The sequence below is a fragment of the Maniola jurtina genome, chromosome 3, assembly GCF_905333055.1.
Source record: "Maniola jurtina chromosome 3, ilManJurt1.1, whole genome shotgun sequence".
Lineage (NCBI taxonomy): Eukaryota > Metazoa > Arthropoda > Insecta > Lepidoptera > Nymphalidae > Maniola > Maniola jurtina.
The window spans coordinates 13,020,291-13,042,255 of record NC_060031.1 but is presented as its reverse complement, the minus strand read 5'-3'; the positions used below and the strand labels follow the sequence as shown (position 1 = coordinate 13,042,255).

Sequence of the window (21,965 nt, the reverse complement as noted above, 5' to 3'; positions counted from 1 at the left end):
TTAACCGACTTGTATGAAAGGAACCGAGGCAGCTTGCGTCCCTGCAATTGGCATAGGCAACTTTTTATCTCGGAAAATCAAATAGTTCCCATGGGATCTCTAAAAACCGAAATCCACGCGGACGACGCGACGTCGTAATTTAATATGTAAAGAACCTAGCTCAGTTTTGCGGGAAAAATCTGCGAGACCAAGACCAAGTACCAAGATAGTAGATAGTGTGCTTGCCTGTCCCTGAGCGTGCTTCAGGACTCACGACAGTTGGTCACTATATAATGCACGGAACCACACCAAAATTAGCTCCGGAAGTTTCTGAGGAATCTAGTAACAGACCATTTATACACACAAATGCAGGTAGGTGCCTCCTCAGTCCACTAAATCCCAAATGAATTTTAAATTTGACCTACCTACCACTAAATATCCACTCCTGGCACAAGCTTTACGCTTAATTGGGGGGGAAAATTAGTCATGTTTAGCATGGCTAATATTCTTTTTCAAAAAAAAATGCCTATTAACAAATACCTACCTGGCGTGTGCTAACTGCTACTACGCTTCCATCTATATCGAACATAGCTACACATTTTTTGTGTTTAGTTTAGATACTTATTAATATACACAGTTGAGCTATTTTTTTAAATGTAGGCTTGCTTCTGTCGCTCATCGAGCTAACGGGCTTGAGTTTTTGGAAGTTAATAAGGATTAAAATAAAATATCCATTTATAAATATCAATTGTTTTATCACAGAGAATCACATTGTGTTATACAACATATTATTATTTACGTGGCTAGTACAAAATATTTCTTACATGATCTAAATATTATGTATAGAATATTAGTAAATAGTAAGGTCACATCCGAACCCACAGTTTTAGCTTAGTGGCAAGACATTGCTCAAACTTAAGACACTGTTAAAACGAGACGTTATATCACTGGCATAAATCTGTCTCGTTTCAACTGAAACTTAAGTCTGAGCAAAGTCAAAGTACGCTCGATAGATCTCAGCCTGAGACTGTCAATAAATATCGCCATACAACAGTATGGATACGGGGTCAATATTTAAGGTGATCGTACACAGTGACGGATTAACCCTTAATCAAATTAAGCAATTGCCTAGGGCATCACGTCTGAGGGGGCACCAGAAGAAGCACAAAAAAAATCCGTCCTTAGGGCTTCACGTCTCACTCTCACCAAAACCCACACCAAAAAAAAGTTTCTAGGACTAATTTGAAAATTCACGCGTTTGCGTGAATTCAATGCTCGGAAAAGCCGCAAGGCGCATTTCAATATATAAATAAATTATGCTTTGGTTTTTATTGTTGTCGCACCTATACTCCACTTCTAAAGTACGTTACATCTCATCATCTTATTTTACAAAAACCTAATGTTTTTAGGTGATAAAGGTTTAAAGACCGATTCTAAGGGGGCCCACGGGCATGTATTGCTTAGGGCATCAAGTAGTCTTAATCCGTCACTGATCGTACACCACTCGTGTGCTTGTATCACGAGACCACCCGCAAGGGACACGGAGAACTGATTTTTTCAGTACTAAACTTAGATGTCAGCAGCCGAATTCGACCAAAATAATACTAATGAATGTCATCAACATATTTTAAACAGACCGCTGAGGTGACCTCTATTTACGCATTTTCACTGCACATCCAGTGCATAAGTGACCCGCATCAGTAATGAAAAATGTGTCTCGTGTCCAGCGGGTCTTACGACCGTGTGTGGTAATCTTTAAAAGTTAATGACGTTAGTGAAACATCAACAGATCAATACCTACTTATGAAAAGTTTAGGAATATGGCGATATTTATTGACCGTTCGAACCTGCTAGAGCACCAATCCGGATGCGTCCCTAAATTACAGTGAAAATGGAAACACCACTACAAAATACGTACTATCTTTGCTCAACATTTAAATTTAATACAATATAAGGGTAGATTACAGACGACGAAAAAAAAATTGCACTAAATTATACCATAATAACAGAACGTAAACTTTCTTAATAATATAAATATATCTAAAATTTAACTACATTTACAATACAACATTGAGTGATTTAAGAAGGTTACATAATTCGTTTTTCAGTACACTAAAGCCGTATCCCCACACAAGTGCTGTAAAAGTATAAACAAGTATAAACTGCTGTGTTGTTGTGTGTTGCAACTTGACTTCAATTTGGTGCGGCGAACGACACAGAACGCGCCACGATAGTGTGAGCATATCCATTACGAGACAAATTACACATCGAGATTTAGAAAGAGTCGGTATTTCGGTCTTGTTGTCTCTTCTCTGTCGCAAATACTGACAAGTTAGCGACAAAACGGTAAATAGTAAACGTTACGGCCTACGGGTAAACGTTAGCAATCAATGACCAAGACGACACTCAACGAAGCCGAAGCTGCCGATTATCTCTTTCTAAGTTGAATGTAATTTTTCTGCAGGGTAGGTACTGTAAAAAGTATGAATCGATCGTCTTCAATCGAGATTCGCGTTACAACACAGAACAACACAATACCCTAATGTGTGTGCACCTTTAATGTAACGAATGAAGTATCCAGACTAAACAAAATACACGTCCAAATATTATGCGGAGGTCTTAAACCAAAGGAGATCATGGAAAATCTTTGGCGATATAAATAAAAACGTTGAATGTAAAAAAACTGGCGACTTTTTTATCACGTTGACTTATAAAAGACAAAATGGAGAGCCTCGTTCAACACCTATCACCTTATTTAGATCACGATCCATGAGCCACATAAAAATGTACTGTGAATGGTGAATTCTGAGTTGCATATTGAGATCTATCAATGCATGAACTGAATGTTTAGAATCACAACCGTTTACGGAAAAGCTGCACCAATCATATCGACGATTTCTACTGTTGTATTTGTCTGAATTTATGTTATTCTCGCTGCAGCAATGCATTTCAGCCAATAGTGAGAAAGTGTCACCCAATCAGTGATTGCGATCGTCACACTGTAAGCTGTCACACTACGTCAATCGAACCGCAGGATCGCAATCATATCGTGATAAATATTTAACGAGTAGTGTGCCCCTGAGAAGTATGATACGAAAATTGGATCAAGTTAAAATCTCGGTTAAAAAATCGAGTTTGTTTGGATAACTCCATATAATAATCCCCTTAATCATATTACTATAGTGAATGTTCATAATTAAAATTGCACGTCCCACTCCTGCTAATCTCATCTCACATTACTTAGGCTGAGATCTATAGAGCGCACTTTGACTTTGCTCAGACTTAAGACACTGTTAAAACGAGACAGCGTTATGCGGCTGGCATAAATCTGTCTCATTTTAACTGAAACTTAAGTCTAAGCAAAGTCAAAGTGCGCTCAACCTTTCAACCTTAGACTATAACCGCCTTTACGTTGAGCTATTAAAGCTTTTGAATGTTGATTTGGCATTTGCAATATTATTTGTATAATATAGAAAGGAAGGGCAGTGCAATTTCATTTAAGAACTTTCTCCACATTTCAGTGATTTTGTGCGTAGAAAAGTATGGTTATTATAATTATACATTGCATAAAACACACCGAATTCTGGTTAAGCATGATGTATACGAAGTTTCACAAAAGCAAATTATGTACAAATTAATCTATTGACGTTCGGTTAAATATGTTCTGCGAAATAAAGGCCCTGTAAACACTTAAACTTAGATCTACAGAGCTCACTTTGACTTTATTCAGGCTTGAGTTTTAGTTGAAATGAGACAGATTTATGTCAGCGATATAAATAACACTGTCTTATTTTAAATGCCTTAAGTCTGAGCAAAGTTAAGGTGAGGTCTATAGATTTCAGTCTTAAAATCCTTATTGCCTGTGTTAAAGTATCTATCTACTGAAGCGGAGATATTGTGTTTGTGTTGTCATCAGACCAGTTAGATTTTATTGATAGATGACGTGAATAAAACTACCGCGTCACTTTTATCTGATTTGCTTCAAGCTTCATTTATCCCAGAGCAACATAGAACGACATTGCGGCATCCAATAGAGTCGCATGGTAGTAACGCATGGTCGCAAAAATTGTGCAGAAGACCTTGCATCATATGGCAAACTGTCGTAATATTCTAATGAGCAACTTGCCAGGGCGTTAAGAGCCTCATAGATGTACACGCCCTTTCAAGGAAGTAGGAAAAAGATGCTACTTTTTAAGAAACTCGCCCCGGATAATTCCTCATTCTACGCCACGATGTTGACCTCGTCAGCGACAACACGACATGCTGCAGCATGCCGTATTGTCGCATGTTCTTGCTTCAGTATAAAGAAAATTCCGCTCCACTCCGCTTCAGTGGAGAGGCACTCTTTGGAAAATCGAAGGGATTCTTCGTACATAGGCAGCCTTATTAACATTTTAGCGCCTTCCCTTACGTGTGTGTGTGTGTTACCTTTACTACTTCTAATAAGACGGTTACATAAATAAGGTTATATTTACAGAAATTTAGGTTTTCTTGGAAATCACTAACTGATAACAATTTATTTAAAAAAAAATACAAAAATAAAATACTCTTTTTAGAAAAATAAATTTGAGGATCTTTTAGGATAAATTATTTCATACTAATATTTAAATTTCTTTTTAAATACAAAAGCAAAAAGGTTTGCCTTACTGCCAGTACATAAAAAGGAAATTCTAAAATATATATAAAAGGCTATAAGTTTAGATAATGTAGAAAAATTATATTGATTTCTAATCTGCATTTCTAAAAAACTAGTGACTTTAAAAATTACAAAATTACCAAAGTAGTGATGAAGGTTTCTAAATAACAAACCATTTATAATTATAATTTAAAACACCATTCCAAACCTAGGCCCTAACTATTAAAAATTTACACACTGGTTTAGTTTATAGACATTTTTGTCATACACTAGGTATGCATAACCCATATTGTATAAGTTGTACCTAGATCATTTTTATTAGTAAGGGCCTTAAATACTACACGCGTCAAATAGAAGAACAGGTAGGGATACTGTATCTAGCTCGCTCGCACTAGAGCTCTAACCGCGTCAGTGCAAGCGAGAGCAAACATAACGTGACAGGCAAGTAGATAATAATTACTACAGTTGATGATAACCAATTTTTCATACACCAATCCAGTTCCAAGAGACAATATCAACCTGCATTCTTGTGAATAAACTGTTATGTATCCATTTCTTCCATTTGGCACACATAGTACACAATTTTCGCCACGAAAGGTGAAACAATAACAGCGCAGTAAAGTTAATTTTACTTAAGTTAGTTAAACTTAGTTCATGACCTGGATCGGGCCAAAAATATTTCGTCGATCCTACACACGCCTTAGTACAAGATTTTACATATCTCACCAATCTATAATACTAATATTATAAAGAGGTAAAGTTTCTAAGTTTGTTTGTAGGAAGTTATCTCTAGAACTACTGAACCGATTTTGAAAATTCTTTCACCAGTAAAAAGCTTCCCGAGTAGTAGAGGCTATATTTAATTTTCAAAATTTTACTAAGCTACCCGTGCGAAGACGGGGCGGGTCGCTATAGTGTTAATAGAATTTGCGAATCGAAACTTCAAACCAAACTGGACCTGAACGTCGTAGTCACTGGAATTCATAGTCAAGATAGGGGTTTCCTTAGGTATCCATTCAGACGACATGTGTCATATTCAACCTTTATGCAATGAATGAATTCCTTCTAACGAGGAACTTCGTCTAACGTGGGGCGCCGTTCTGCTTGGGCCGGCGGCATAACTCCTGCGAAATTGATTAGTCTACGCTAAGATTGGCCAACGCCGAAATGATAATTGAATGAATAAAGATGTGACATGAGGCACAATCCGCGCTCCGATTGTCCGCCAGTGTGGGTTCAACTTAATTCTGCGAAATAACCACCCATTGTTTCAACTTTCGTGACGATTTTATCAATATACAGACAATCACTAACTTATACAACAAACAGTTTATTGTCTATGTACACCTATCAGTAATTTTGGACTGAGTTCGCTAATTGTTTCAGTTTGATAAAATTCGTTTGTTCTTAGGCACAACACACACCTGCAGTGGAGTGGAGTCAAGATACAGCGTCTTTTTCGATAACAACTCAAGCTCGGCTTTATTTACTTTGGCATAGTGGCGGCGACTCAAGTGATTTTAATATTTTCCGTTTTGTTACATAATACCAATTTCAACCGTAAGCAATAAAAGAAATTTCAAAAGGACAGTCCAAAAAGTCCACAGAATTGATTAGGACAACTGGCTACCACAGGTGCATTATAATTTACAATGGACCTTACCGAAAAGGCAGTGGGGTATATAACAAAGTATATATAATATAAAAAAAAATCATAACTAGCTTGTGATTTTTACCCATTTTTACAACACCACCAATAATATTAAAGAAAATACCGGCAGGCTAATATAATATTGGATTTCTGTAGTAATCAGTATCCAGTATACATAAAACAAATTGTAATGAATGTTGGTATCCAGTTTGTCCCAATCGATTCTGGATTTTTGGCCTATATATTTATGGACATTTATTTAGTGCGTTGTTGTTATCAAACAGATCAGATTTTCTTCTAGTCGGCTTCACTCCATAGATATGCGGTGCTCTTTAAGCGTCAATCTCACAGTCAGAGTTCTACAGTTGTGAGTTCTGCTTTTCGCTTGTAAAACTCTGAACTCTGGCTGTGGGCTAAACACCATAACATCGATATTTTAATATTAGGCGTGCGTAAGTGACTCGCAGATAATATAAGTCAACTGAATATAAAATTTGGTGCGGCCTATGACGTTAATTCCACAATCAACGGTCGAGTGTTCTGCGATCCGCGATCTCAGAAATCTGTGTGATACGCAACTCTAGACCTCGAGCAGTGGGATTAAAGCCTTAATTTGTTTTAAAACACGTACTACCATTTTTATAAGTAGCATCGGCAAAATTCGTTTGCGCAGAAAAACAACTAACCTAACGCCTAAAACCGAATTTACATCAATGAAATGCAGACCTTATTGCTTCACGTTAAGATTTTAAACACAAGAATAACAGAGACTCGTGCTATCTCGCTCATAATTCGCACGTATAAACCAATAGCAGACGGATGTACGCTGAGATTGGCTGAGAAATTTTTCGGGCAGGTACAGTCAAAGGCCGAAAGTCGTTTAGCACCTTAATGATCATTTTCGCGTGGCACGGTTATGCACATGCGTTGGTGTGAGTGGCGTGTTTATAGAAAAAGGCAATGGTTTCGCGAAAATGCTACTCGAATTTTGAGGCCGACTGTACATCAGATCACTTATAAAAGTGGTAGAACTGTATGTGGTTGCATATAGTAATAGCGACTACGAGAGTTCGAAACCAGTGTTGCTGTTGACCGCATATCGTAATTTGTCGCGCAGTGTGCTTCGTTTTTGGTAGTTAGGTAGTTTTAGCAGGTTGAAACAAGTAGATGAAGTCGGTAGCCGATTGAGGGGGTCCTTCTTTCTGATTGTAAAAAAACCTCGTATAACACTACCTGCGAAGAAAAGTAACAGTAAATCATAAAGCGAAGCCTCAATAGCTCAACGGTTCAGGAGCGGACTGAAATCCGAAAGGTCGGCGGTTCAAACCCCACTCGTTGAACTATTGTCGTACCCACTCCTAGCACAAGCTTTACGCTTAGTTGGAGGGGAAAAAGGAATGTTAGTCATGATTAAAATGGCTAATATTCTTTTGAAAAAAAAAATTAAAAAAAAAACGGATAAGTGCAAAGTTTAATTCTCGTGGAGAGAAATTTCCTTCTGATTATCTGATTCTCCACTTCCAAATGAGATTTCTTTTAAAATAGTGAACTTTTCCTTTATCAATTACCTAACGAATGGGAAAATTGCGAAATTGTTACTGAAATCAGAATAGAAAGTTTTCCCTTTTAGAAGAGAAAATTAGAAGAAATTTCAGGAAATTTCTCTTATTATATTTAGTAAATAACCAAAGTATATCCAAGTTCAGTCAGATTTGTGTAGTCATTCACAACTTTTTGTAAACAATACCTTCCTTCGATGATCTCGGTAAGAAAAGCACAAATTAAAAAGATTACCTATAGTGTCACCGGTATCTTCATCGTCACCAACTTCGACGCAACGTATCGAGAAGGGAGGCTTGAGGTGAGCGAATCCCAGTACCGGAGGCTTGGAACATGACGTCACGAACTAAAAAACCACATTCGTTTTAAAATACCTTTTTTTCTATTCTAAATAATTTTTAAATACATATCAAAAATTACGAATTTTTCCTATTTTTTATGAAGTTTGTAGTACTCAGTTCTGAAGTCTCTTTGGAGATCTCTCTCTCCATAACCAACAAACTACGCGATGTGAATCGTGGAAGCCTCCGTAGTCCATAGTATTGTGTGTGACGACGCTAATCACGCAGGTCTAGCGCGGCCTTATAACTGATTATAAGATCAAGAAGCTAGGTGAAAAAATCAATAAATACATAAACATTGCTCGCTCGTTCTCAGTGAAGTCTCTCTGAAGAACGTCCCATAACCAACAAACTACGCGATGCAAATCTTGTAAGCCGCCATAGAATTGCGTGTGACGTCGACGCGAGTCACTCATATCTAGTGGGACCTTGTAACTGATTATAAGTTTAAGAAGCTAGGTGAAAAAAATCAATAAATACCTTAAGAAACATAGCTCGCTCGTTCTCAGTGAAGTCTCTCTGAAGAACGTCCCATAACCAACAAACTACGCGATGCAAATCTTGTAAGCCGCCATAGAATTGCGTGTGACGACGCGAGTCACTCATATCTAGTGGGACCTTGTAACTGATTATAAGTTTAAGAAGCTAGGTGAAAAAAATCAATAAATACCTTAAGAAACATAGCTCGCTCGTTCTCAGTGAAGTCTCTCTGAAGAACGTCCCATAACCAACAAACTACGCGATGCAAATCTTGTAAGCCGCCATAGTATTGCGTGTGACGACGCGAGTCACTCATATCTAGTGGGACCTTGTAACTGATTATAAGATCAAGAAGCTAGGTGAAAAAAATCAATAAATACCTTAAGAAACATGGCTCGCTCGTTCTCAGTGAAGTCCCTCTGAAGTACGTCCCATAACCAGCAAACTACGCGATGCGAATCGTGGAAGCCGCCATAGTATTGCGTGTGACGACGCAAGTCACGTAGGTCTAGCGGGACGTTATCGCCACTTATTAAGCGCTGAAGCTAGTTGAGAAAAACATTTTTTTTTATTATTTTTCAATTTAAGGCCGATTCACACCAATTGCGTATGCATTACGTACACGTGACGCGCGTAGTGACGCGCGTGAATCCGTAGACATAACTGCACGCATTACGTCTACGTGAACGTTTACTCCACGTTTCATACAGTTCCATACATTACGACGTAATGGTACGCGCTACGTCTACGCTTACGCAGCCTGTGTGAACGAGCTGTTATTGTTAGCACCCAAAACTATTTTAGTGTTTAAACTATCGCGAAAGATTTCCATTGTAAATATATAACAATTATTTATTCATAAGATTAATTTGAAGTTTCTTTCGAACCATTTTTGCACCTTTAATAAGGTCACATATTATCTGGGACATAATAATATTATATGAAGAGATAAATGATGCAAGAAACTCTTACCTCCGGAGTAGAGAATAACGAAAGCCATTCAGGGTTTATTATAGTTCTAAATCCTTTAATAAAAGCGTTTGTTTGGTCCTTTATCTGCGTATGCATCCGAAAGTGTGCCATCAAGTGTATGTAGTTAATCCTGAAAAGAAAAAATCTTAAATTTCACATAATTTTTCAACCTCGAAACCTGTTCACAGCTGTTCGATTGCGAAAGTTGTGAGGAAAAATATATCACATTGCTACTCTTAGTAGTTGTGACTGTCGGAATTCATGTAATTCTTGCTGCAACAATGTATTTCAGCCAATGAGAATGTAGGCCAATCAGAGGTGATTGCAATCGTCACACTGCAATTATCTTACTTCTGAGATAATTATTGCTGCAACAATGTCTTTCAGCCAATAGTGAGAGAGTGTGGGCCAATCAGAGGTGATTGCAATCGTCACACTGCAATTATCTTACTTCTGAGATAATTATTGCTGCAACAATGTCTTTCAGCCAATAGTGAGACAGTGTGGGCCAATCAGAGGTGATTGCAATCGTCACACTGGAGTTATCATTTTAACGCAAATGATCCTCGAGATACAGTGGGCATTTCGATACCCTTTGTTACCGTCGTAAACCTTAATTACCGCAGGCTTAACTTATATAAAACATATTGATAATTTTACTTGTTTTCATTTGTAACTGGAATCGCTTTTCCGCCAGGAACTAGTTCGTGAGTCACAATTTCACCCAATCGTTCTTCGTCTACGGAAAACGTGAGTTCTAATGTTGAAATATCACCCTGGAAATAAAATTTATATGAATAAATTGATTGAGTATATCGATATACTATTACGTCGAATCTAATATGCGTAACAGGCGAATAATATAGTGCATTTTATATTTTCACGAAATTAAAATGGCACAGGAGGAACAAGAAACCGGCCAAGTGCGAGTCGGACTCGCGCACCCAGGGTTCCGTACTCGGGTATTTTTTTCGTCATTTTGCACGATAAATCAAAAACTATTATGCATAAATAAAAAACTTATTTAGAATGTACAGGTAAAGCCCTTTCATATGATACCCCACTTGGTATAGTTAGCTTACTTTGCAAATTGATACACATTTTAATTTTTTTTAACGATATAACCACAAATTCGCAGTTTTCAGATTTATTTCTGTACTTGTGCTATAAGACCTACCTACCTGCCTTTCATGATTCTAGGTCAACGGGAAGTACTCTATAGATTTTCTTGGCAGACACGACGGACGGACGGACAGACAGACAGACAGATAACAAAGTGATTCTATAAGGGCTCTGTTTTTCCTTTTGAGGTACGGAACCCTAAAAAATTGAATGAAAGCTGCTGAAACTTTACTGTATTTGTACTGTTTTCATCAAAACCATGAACTTTGATTTGAACTCAATTTTTGCAATTCTAGGCGGTTTTTACTATTCTTATCAAAGCTGTCAAACTATGACTTAATGTAAATGTGTTAAAAACTTTATTCAATGGTGATAGTTGTAGTACCTAGCATGTTTACCTGAAAGTGCTTGATATAGGTGAGACTGCGGTACAGGTCGCGGTCAAGTGAAGGCAGTTCATCGATCCAGCTGTACAGCGCTTGCTGCGTCTGCCCCAGCACCTGGCTCAGGAAGAACGATGCGAATGGCACGTCTACCACTATACCCTGTAATAGACAACAAGCAACTGCACATTATCCACCCGGTTATTCTCTAGTTCTTGGCATTTAGCAGTAGCAGAGCAGTTGCAAATCTATGACAATGCCATAAAAACTGTCATGTTGATAAGCAAACCACTGACGTGACAGTTTAGTTTGAGATGACAGCTGGCTACTTTTGTGTGAAAATCGACAATATCAAAAAAGCGGCGCAGAAAATTATCAATTTATGTAACTTTAAACATAATAAATTGCGATTACCCTTTTTTGAAAAGTGTTTAAATTTTGATCCTAAGGTAAAGTACCAAAAAACTCTCAAAAATTTGATTCGATCGATAAATGCAATAAAAATGCATTTACGAGTAAACTTTATAATTCAAGTTTCCCTACGAAAACGCCAGCCGCCATTGTTTAGATTCATGAGCTGTCAATGTCACACGGATTGGTAAACATTTTCTTAGTGAAATTACAACTGCAATCCAATTCATCATGGCGGCTAATTTCGTGCGTTTTGAATATTTGTGGAACAAATAAAAATAGTGAAATCTTTCGAATGGATTATAAAATTTACTATATAATTTTATAAGCTGAAACTAACATTTTTCGATTGCTTATACAATACTATTTTGTTTATACATTTTTAGATAGTTTCTCGTTGGTCTAAAATACCTTATTGAAGTCACCAAACCATTGCAAATACAATTGTGAATAGTTTTAATATGCAAGGGGTTCAGAAGTAGGATAACCTCGACCAGCTCACCATGACGTGGGTGAAGGGTATAGCCGTTCCTCGCTCGTTACACGGAACAGGTCTAAAGCAGAAGTAGGATAACCTCAACCAGCTCACCTCATACACAGCTTTCCCCAGCATGCGGCCGATGAATTCAAACAGCTGCAAGTGGTTCTCTTGTAGGCACGACGTGGGTGAGGGGTACAGCCGCTCCTCGCTCGTTACACGGAACAGGTTTAGAGACGGGTCGAAAACGCGTTTGATCGTCTCTTCTAGGAATTCTGTAATAAATATCAACTCATAATGGTAATTTTATTTTTTTATCACCAACTTATTACAATACGCAGAACAAATTCGATCTGAATATGATAAATGCAGCCAGTGCTATTTTATTTACTCACTAAATAGGTCTTACTTAAGAAACATGCCAGCAAAATGGGTTTGTAAGACGAGAGCCCGAAATTTAGACAAGCTGGGTATCCACCCAGTTTTTCTGAACTCAATTGGAGACTTTGTTTGGTCCACAGTAGCTCTGCAAGGGTACATACACATTTGCCCACCCCCGAGAATTATCAGATATTAGCTTAGCGCCAGAATCACCAGTTGCCTGCACTCCATCAGTCTGTTTCAGTTTGTATGCTATAAGGTACACTACAACTCACCTTTGAACACTCCATCCTGGTCGATGCCAGCCTCGTCCAAGCCCTGCTCATTGATGAACCGCACTCGGACCACGCCCCGTAATGCCCTGCTCGGTAAAGCCGCCAGCTGTCTGTACCCATCCTCTACCAGTCTATTCCTCCGGACCGTTACTAGTGTGGATCGACCTCCACATGCTCGTTCTGTGAGACCAAGTACTACCTAAAAGGAAATTTAGACATTATAACGCGACGCAATACGGTACAGCGACATCCATGATCAATAAACGTAAACTTCACCAAGAAATAGAAAACCATATTAGGCTGGATATCCACTATATTCGTGGATCTATAGTTTAGGTCGTTTGCATCACGAAGCCCAATACTCCAAGATAAAAAGAATACGGGATAGGACCATGTTTGCAGACATCAAATTTCGGCAGTCTCACATAGTTAATATTCAAGTACCCGAATAATTAATGTAGTAAACATATTACTTAGTATATGCCTGAAATCTCGTCTAACCTTTTCATCGGCCACTGCACGTCGGAACAGCCTAACCCGTTCTCCGTGAGCAATCATATGAGGAGTCTTTTGTACCAGCACCTGTATAAAGTTGAAAATAATATGTTACCCATTGTTCTGTAGCATAGATCGCTTTTGTAGTGATTTTGATGGATTAAAGACCCTTCACCTGCTGTGGTTTCTTGCCCTTCTCAAGGTCGGCCATGAACTGCGAGTCGCGTATGTCACGCACGAGCCAGTGCTGGCTGGGCGCGTACGCACGCCGACAGTCGCGCCGGTACAGCGCCAGCAGCAGCGTGTGCAGCGACGAGAACACCGAGTTGCTTTGAATCGTCTTCAGATCTATAATAAAACACTTGACTCTCAGCAAGAGGGACACGACAGAGAGAGAGAGAGACAGAGAGAGAGAGAGAGAGAGAGAGAGAGAGAGAGAGAGAGAGAGAGAGAGAGAGAGAGCGAGAGACGTGGGCGCGAACAGCAAGACATGTATGTCTGTCGCGTATGTATGGCTGGACGCACGCCGACAGTCGCGCCGGTACAGCGACGACGAGAACACTGAGTTGCTTTGGATCGTCTTCAGATCTACAATAAAACAACGAGTATGGTGCTGAGAGGGAAAGAGAGAGAGAGAGAGAGAGAGAGATGACTGGTCTCTTTGCAGGGTCTGCCATAACAACCACCTCGGTACAGCGCCAGCAGCAGTTATGCAGGGACGAAAATATCGAAATCAAATGCATACTTCCATACTAATATTATAAATGCGAAAGTGTGTCTGTCTGTCTGTCGCTACGTTTTCACAGCCCGACCGCTGAACCGATTTTAATGAAAGATGCAGACTTGGGATACTCCCTGGGGAAAGACATAGCCTACTTTTTATCCCAGAAAATCAAAGAGTTCCTACAGGATTAAAAAAAACCGAAATCCACGCGGGCGAAGCCGCGGGCATCCCCTAGTCTACAATATGCTGACATTCAAACCTAATACTTAATATTATAAATGCGAAAGTATGTCTGTCTGTCTGTCTGTCTGCTACGTTTTCATGGCCCAACCGCTGAACCGATTTTAATGTTTGGTACAGACTTGGGATACATCCCGGGAAAGGACATAGGCTACTTTTTATCCAGGAAAATCAAAGAGTTCCTACGGGATTTTAAAAAACCGAACTCCACGCGGGCGAAGCCGCGACCATCCTCTAGTAATATTATATTTTCATCAAAAATGTCTAACATATAATTTTAGAATATACATAAGTTGGAATAAAAGCCTCATCCTAACAGTGATATTAAAAAACCTAGAGTCGAACTTTGGAAATTGCTATTTTGCTAAGAACTTTTGCCAACATGCTAACAGTACTCACCAAATAACTGTCCAATAATGGATTTATAGATGAACATGTTCAGAAAGTGTGACATATTCACAAAATCCTGCAACTTGAAAGGATCCTGTTTTTCATACATTTCCATGTCATCTAATATCCTGAAATAAATGAGTTCAATATTATGATGATTACTCATCTTATCTATATTGAAAATAGGAAGTATAATTTTAATTTGAGGATTTCAAAAAAATGCCCTGTATATTGTATAAGTTTAATAAATATAAATAAAATATTACTCACGTAACATAATGTGTCATGCAGTCACTAAACAGGATTAGCATCTGAAACTCAGGCGCCGAGGCTTTAGTGTTAAGCGCTAGGAGATCTAGGAAAGCCTTCAGTCCACTGTTGGGTCCCAACGTGCATAGGAATTGCCACAACGAATATAGTATTTCATCCTGGTTGCAGAGACCTGGAAAAAATTACCTGATTATAAACTAGCTCATACTCAACATATGTATTGAATGACTCTTTCAATTTTTTGTAACTTGTTTGAATGATTTGAGCGCCATTTAATTACCCTACTTAATACTATATCAGAAATTTTCCCGCAAAAGCCAAAAACAACTGTACAAAGTTTCAACTCAATTGGATGAAAGAGCGGCAAACACGCTATAATGAAATTAATATAGTTATGTCAAAAATCATTATTAATCCTAGAGAAACTTCAGACCAAAGAAGAACAGAAGAGTTATTTTCTAAGAATTCTATTTCCTTTTTAATTATTATCTGCACATGAACAAAAAATACTACTTACCAGTCAATATATCTAATTTAACTTGCGACATAGTCTGTAGCGCCGTGTGATACATAGAACAAATTAAAGCTACTTTTGTACAATCTGGTGAACCCAATTTTCTGAAGTTCTTACTCGAACTCGATCTGAAAAGAAAATTTTATAAAATAATAACATCAGTTTTGGCCGCTCTGAACCATGCGGCGAGTTCAAACGACAAATAAACAAGCTCAAACTTGCGACAGGGTTATGTACCACTAATATCTGTTTGCATTTTGCACATGTAAATGGCCTATATTCAGAGTGAACATAAAGTATGCTGAGGGCTGTACATAAACTTCACTGGCTTGACTAAAAACGATGTACTGGAACATTTTAAGAAATAACTTTTTAAAGACCTTGGAACTAACTTGAGATTCGTTAGATACAAATCTGAGAAAATGATTCAGTTTTGTTCATTCGAATGCTTTCATCACAGCATTGTATCCAAAATCCTAGACATTCTTGGATTCGAATCGTATCCACTTTTTACCCGACTATGGCAAAGCCAAAAGGAAGCATTATGATTTTAGCAGTCTATGTACTTGAATGTATGTATGTTTGTATCCAGATTCTGTGTGTTCCACCGTAGCGCCTAAACTACTGGGCCGAATTTAATGAATGAGGTGTTAATTGATTTGTTGTAAAGGTCCGGGTGAAATAGGCTACATTTCATACGGACCTAACAAATGTCACTACACAACTATAATATAACGACGATCATAGTTTTTTTTATTTTCCAACTTTATTTTCTAGTGTCGACTACAACTCACCTACTAGTCCTAGCTTCTATGGCTCTCCTGATAAATGAGGCAGGATTACTGCTTTGGACAGGCGTTGAGGGCTGAGATGGTCCTGCCCCTTCCTCCCCAGTTATACCAGCTTCCAACATTTCCTAGAAAATAAATAACTACAACATTATAGGGCAATCTGTAACCCATAGGAGATGCAGGAAAACTATCTTTGAAAAAAGACCTAACGCTTTTTTAATATAGCAATTAGGTCATTTTCTTCTGATAAAATAAAATGATTCTTATTATATAGAAACTGAGTTCATCAGCATTAGATGATATTTGCAGCATAGAACCACAGTATAGACAACACTCTACCTGTCTTTTTAAACCAGCCCAGTATTGGGTGTTAGTTGTTGAGGTTGTCCTTCTTGCCCCATTCTTGCCTACATTCCCTTTTGAGTACCTTCCATTCTTGCTTAATGTTCATCCTTGCCTAGCTTCCATTCTGGCCTACCTTCTCTTCTTGCCTACCTTTAATGGGATGCCCAGTAGCTTCTTCAGCAACGGAGTGCCCCATAGCAGAGACAGCTGTGTCCGCATGTTTGCCATAGCGGGCGGTAAGTACGCGTCAAAGCCCTGCGCAAACCAGCCCAGGACAGGGTGCCAATTGCTGAGATTGCCCTTCTTGCATACCACATACTGCTGGCAACTGTCCAGGAAGCGGCTCACTACTAACTGTAATAGAAAAACTCTTATTATTGCATTTTTTAACATGGTTAATCAGGGAAATATCTAGCGCAAATTCGGTCGCGGAATTTTCAAATCTGTATTTCATTCCAACGAGGATGTGACAAAACAAAGTTGGTAAATGATAGTTGCAGAGTCGCAATCGCACGGGAAAACGCGCGCGCCCTATGTCCTGTTCGTTTCAGTTCTCCTATTTCAGTAAAACAATGGGTTTTACTGAAATAGGAGCATAATTCTACTTTGTCCTATGCCTAAGAAAGATCGAAGTCACCAAGCAAGCAATGATAGCCAGATTTTGAGTATCTCTGAGTGATTAAATCATAAATGAGGAAATTCTTATAAGAACCATTTACTGATATTTCAACAAATTATGAAGATACAATGGGTAGGGACCAAGACAGGTGGATGGGCTTTGGTGTTGGTGACTATCCCCCATGAAACAGTGTTGAAAATCCTCTCACTTGCTAGACAGAGACAGATGATCTCAAGTAAATGGTAGGAAGTCACTAAATAACAAACAACACAAAACCGTGAAGTGTGAAAATTCCGAGACCAACCATAGGGCCTTTTGACGTTGTTCAAAGTCAAAGGCTTTTTTATTCGAATTGGGCACCTTTGTTGTTTGTTTAGAGAATTATTAATTTGAATAAAATAATTTAATAATAGTGGTTAATTTTATTCAAATTGGGTACCTTTGTTGTACATTTTTAGAGAATTGATGGGTTGGTCTATGTGCCCTTTCACAATACTTGCGGTGCGACGTCGCATGGCAAGAACGATGTTGCACCTCAATGCCTTAGAGCCGCGATAGCTCAACGGTTAAGGAGCGGACTGAATTCCGAAAGGTCGGCGGTTCAAACCCCACCCGTTGCACTATTGTCGTACCCATTCCTGGCACAAGCTTTACGCTTAATTGAAGGGGAAAGAGGAGTATTAGTCATGAATTAGCATGGCTAATATTCTTTAAAAAAAAAAATGCGATCCCCATGTGAATTCCCAGGATGGTTGTATGTTGTCATATAATTTCACGATGCGACGATGCATCGCAAGTATTGTGGTAGGACCCTTAGGGTGAGATCTATAGAGCGCGCTCTGCCTTTGCTTAGACTTAAGACAGAGTTAAAACGAGACAGAGCTATATCTCTCACATAAATCTGTCTTGTTTTAACTCAATCTTAAGTGAGAGCAAAGTCAAAGTGCGCTTTATAGATTTCAGCCTTAGACCAGCATAATCCAGGAGTGGTATTGTATGAGACTTACCACAAATGTAGGGTAGTATGTGGTGGGATGCGCATGCTCTCTTTCACAATAGGCGAGTTGAATGAGATTGGCGAGTAGACACAGCGCGTAGTTGCCCTCCAGAGTGTTGAACACGATGCGCATGTTCTGATCCGCGCTCAGGAACTCCACACATTTGTCGAACAAGCCATGCGTCCTGAACGCTGCTATTGACTGTAAAACACTTTGATGAATAAATAATAATTACAGGATGAACTTGCAGACATCAGTGTCTATGAAAATAAAAAAATTGATATAACATTTCAAAGATTTTTTTGGATTTTATTGGAATGGCAAAAATTATTTCCAAATCAAAGATGGCCAACATATTGGGTGTCACTTGCGAGGGGTTATTTGGAGTGATGAATACGAAAATGGCATCCATTTTCAAATCCATCATAGTCAAACCATTTTTTTTTTTCAATAAATCAATGTAGGTGTTATTTCCAAGGATTTCAAATCTAAGAATGTGGATTAAAAATTTTTTTTTTAATAAATCAGTTAATTTTTGAGTCCTGGTCACAGCAAAACTTATAAATTCACTGCAAAACCTCCATGTTTGTTATATTTAACGCAAAAACTACTAGACAGATTTGGCTGAAATTTGGAATGGAGATTAGATTATAGCTTGGATTAACACAGGCAAATTTTTATCCTGTAAAAATCCATGGTTCCCTAGAATTTCTTAAGCATATTATATCCACATGGATGAAGACAGACATCATCTAGTGATAGTATAATTTACAAATTAAAAAGCATGTACCTCGGGTGATATCTGCTGCATGTGGAACACCAATGTAGGCACAGATAAAATCTGAATAATATACATTGTGAGAAGTTTTTCAGAAAACTGTGCCGACACCAGAGGCCTCAATGAAAGTGTTACAATGGCTGTCAATGATATATTCTTCAAGCTAACTTTCTCGCGACAAAGTCCTCGGAGTAGAAGGGACTGTTGAAAAGAAGAAGTACAATAAATAAAAACTTAAAACCAACATATACCAATAATAATATATACATTTAATTTTTATTATCTCCTCACCCTAAGGTTGCCTGGAAGAGATCACTATTTTAGCGATAAGGCCGCCTTTTGTACAGGAATCCATTTTGTTATAATTTCATATATTTATAATTTTATCTTGGTGTACAATATATAATATTTTACTTTACTTTACTTTATACCCAAATAAATTTAAAATATATCTTGTCTCTATATAAACATAATAGTGTCTTAAAGCCAACTTCATGTGGTCATGAGAAATCTATATTTTTAAATAACTAAAAATAACCTCAATACATTATTAAAATATACCCAATTATTTGAATGCAGCAAGAGAATAAAAACACCCCACGAATATACAAATCATATTATGTGCTAAAAAAATTACTCTTAACAGTGAAGTAAAAAAATGTTTATCAGACAAAACCATGTTTTTAAAAGAATCTTACCTTAAGTGTTAAATAATAGCCTCTATGGAACAGTGAACCCATAACATTAGCACACAACTGAGTCATGCCACCCCTAAGCTTCTCAAAGTTTTTGAGCCTCGTCAGAGCCCATGTGTTGGTAGCTGTAAAGGCTAATAAGGTGTGGAGCAGAATGAGTATGCTCTGCATTTCTAAAGGGGACTCAGGTTTTAGCTCCTCAAGGTATTGACAGCATTTGTATAGTAGGTCTTTTATATGAGCTATCCATCGCAAACTGAAATAAAAATAGGTTTTCAAAGGTTTTGGTTGTTTTTAAATGCAAGCAAATAATAAGACTTATCCAGCTTATCCATCCCTTTAAAATCTCATATCAGTAGTTTTGAGAGATTTTATGCACAAAATTACTATTGCAGTAGGGAGATAGATTCATAGTAATGTACAAAACATCTATAAGTGAATATTTTGAAAGGGTCAGAAAAGATACCTTCTAGTCAAATATAAAGTCCAAGACGCATTGCCATTGCAACATTGAATACATATGGATTTTTTCTATTATTCTTCCCATTTTGGGAAACCGTCTATTTATGTTAGTTTGTATTTTAATTGCCAACAAACCGTGTATTGTATATTATTTACTTTAGTCCTATGATAAAACTAAACAAAACTGAAAAAATAGTTCTAATTCAGTTTTACACAAATCACAGACTAAAATAAGCACTTTCTGAGATAGCATTACCCCAAAACAGTTTTTTAATCCAAAAATAAGTCACATACCTGTATTCTTTATTCAGAAACACACCAACATAAGATATCTTAACAGACTCAGAGTGCAAACTCTGCACAATATACTTGCACAGCTTCTCAAATCTCTTTTTATCTCTCTGCTGTTTGAAGATAAGGAACAGGCGACAAGCCACTCTGTATACCTCCAAAGCCTGAACGAGCTCTGGTGGTTGAGATTCATCTTGGGAACTTTGACTTTGTGACTCAGGCAGGAGTCTGTCAAAATCATCCCTGGAAGAATTTAAATTATATTATTTTCTACAAGTGGATGTGCACATAGTGGGCAATTGGATATAATCTCTGGGGCAGGTAACAAAAGGGTTGATGTGGTGGAGGGGTAAGGGTATTTAAGCCAGTACACACAAGTGGAGGGGCAAGACATGATCGTCACTTTGCAATTGTGCATCTCCTGAGGATGCTTCAGTGAAACATGCATTGAGTGTGTTCTGCCGGGCAATTCAGAACACTCAATTCTGTAAGATATCATATGATAATATGTATTTTCAATCGAAAAATACAAAGTGTTCTGAATCACCCTGCTGGTGGATTTGTGTGGTGGTATTTGGGGCTTGCTTGGTGGTTGGCTTTTCCTGCATGCTTAGCAGTGGGAGGGCGGGTGATGCTGGTGGGCTGCATGTTGTACCTTTGCCTTTTTCAGCGAATTATAGCAAATTGAGCTTTTGAGTCTTTGTTTATCTTACACTTGCAACTTCCCCCTTGGATTTAAGTTGTGTTAATATGATTAATTAAATATGAACGTTCTTCATGAACTGTTCTCAAATACCTATCATACTTAGTGAAAATCGCATTGAAATCCAATAAGAAGTCTAGCATTAATAAATGTATACAGAAGAAATACATGCTAATATTCTGAAATCCAATTATAGCTTGGAGATCTACTAATTAGGTATCTCGTGTACTTACAAAATGAGCTTAATGAATCTATGTCTCGCGAGCCAACCGCGCACAATTGCCTGTATTTTAACAGCAGACTGTTCTCGCTTCTTTTCCAGCGCGCGTTCCTCTCGTGCGGCTTTCGTCTGCTCCAGGAACGTATCCTTGCTGGTTATGGATTTCGAAAACATCTTCAACCGTTGTATTACACAAAATATCGCTTTGTTTTCTTTTCGGGCCTACTAAGTACTAACTGTCAGGACGAGCCATTTCGATTCATGGCAAATTCACAAACTTAAAACGGCAACAAAAGCATATTAGAGCATGTAATCGTCAAGAAATGCCTTCAAACGCTATATCATTTCGCTGAAGAGGGTTTATTTTCTATAATTTCTTATTTTTTTCATTTTTACTGGCTCTCTCCTTGAGATATTGAAACAATATTTGACATTGACAACATTGACATTTAGACAGTGTTGTCAGTTTTAGGTTGTGTTTTTTGGTGTTATCATTTAATAAAGAGTTTTTTTTAGAGTCATTGGATTCTAGTCTTTTAAGTTTTAGAACACGCTCTCCCATTGTGCCTTACGCCGCTTTAGTTACGCACCATTGATATAATATTTATGAGAACGCGCAATCAAACATAATACTTCTAGTTTAATAAATAATAACATAGCCGTCACGGGTAACATTGTAAACGTGTCAAACAAAGTTGACGAGCGAGCGACGCATAACATAAAATAAAAATTAAGTAAAAACTCTTATTATAGGTAAAAAA

At 37.9% G+C, this 21,965-nt stretch overlaps 1 protein-coding gene across 1 annotated transcript; it reads right to left on the bottom strand.

The window, feature by feature from the left end:
* Positions 1–1,747: 1,747 nt before the first annotated feature.
* On the bottom strand, positions 1,748–21,623 carry LOC123879085 (ubiquitin-protein ligase E3B). The gene is made up of 20 exons (XM_045926610.1): positions 21,218–21,623; positions 20,285–20,524; positions 19,532–19,784; positions 18,846–19,034; positions 18,065–18,256; positions 16,589–16,792; positions 16,097–16,218; positions 15,306–15,430; positions 14,789–14,960; positions 14,528–14,646; positions 13,340–13,512; positions 13,171–13,251; positions 12,670–12,868; positions 12,125–12,288; positions 11,140–11,286; positions 10,280–10,395; positions 9,620–9,749; positions 9,028–9,192; positions 8,061–8,172; positions 1,748–7,499 (listed from the first exon to the last, which is right to left on the bottom strand). Exons 1-20 carry the CDS (start codon positions 21,376–21,378, stop codon positions 7,327–7,329), a joined length of 3,237 nt encoding a protein of 1,078 aa, XP_045782566.1. The 5' UTR covers positions 21,379–21,623; the 3' UTR covers positions 1,748–7,326.
* Between the last annotated feature and the right edge of the window lie 342 nt (positions 21,624–21,965).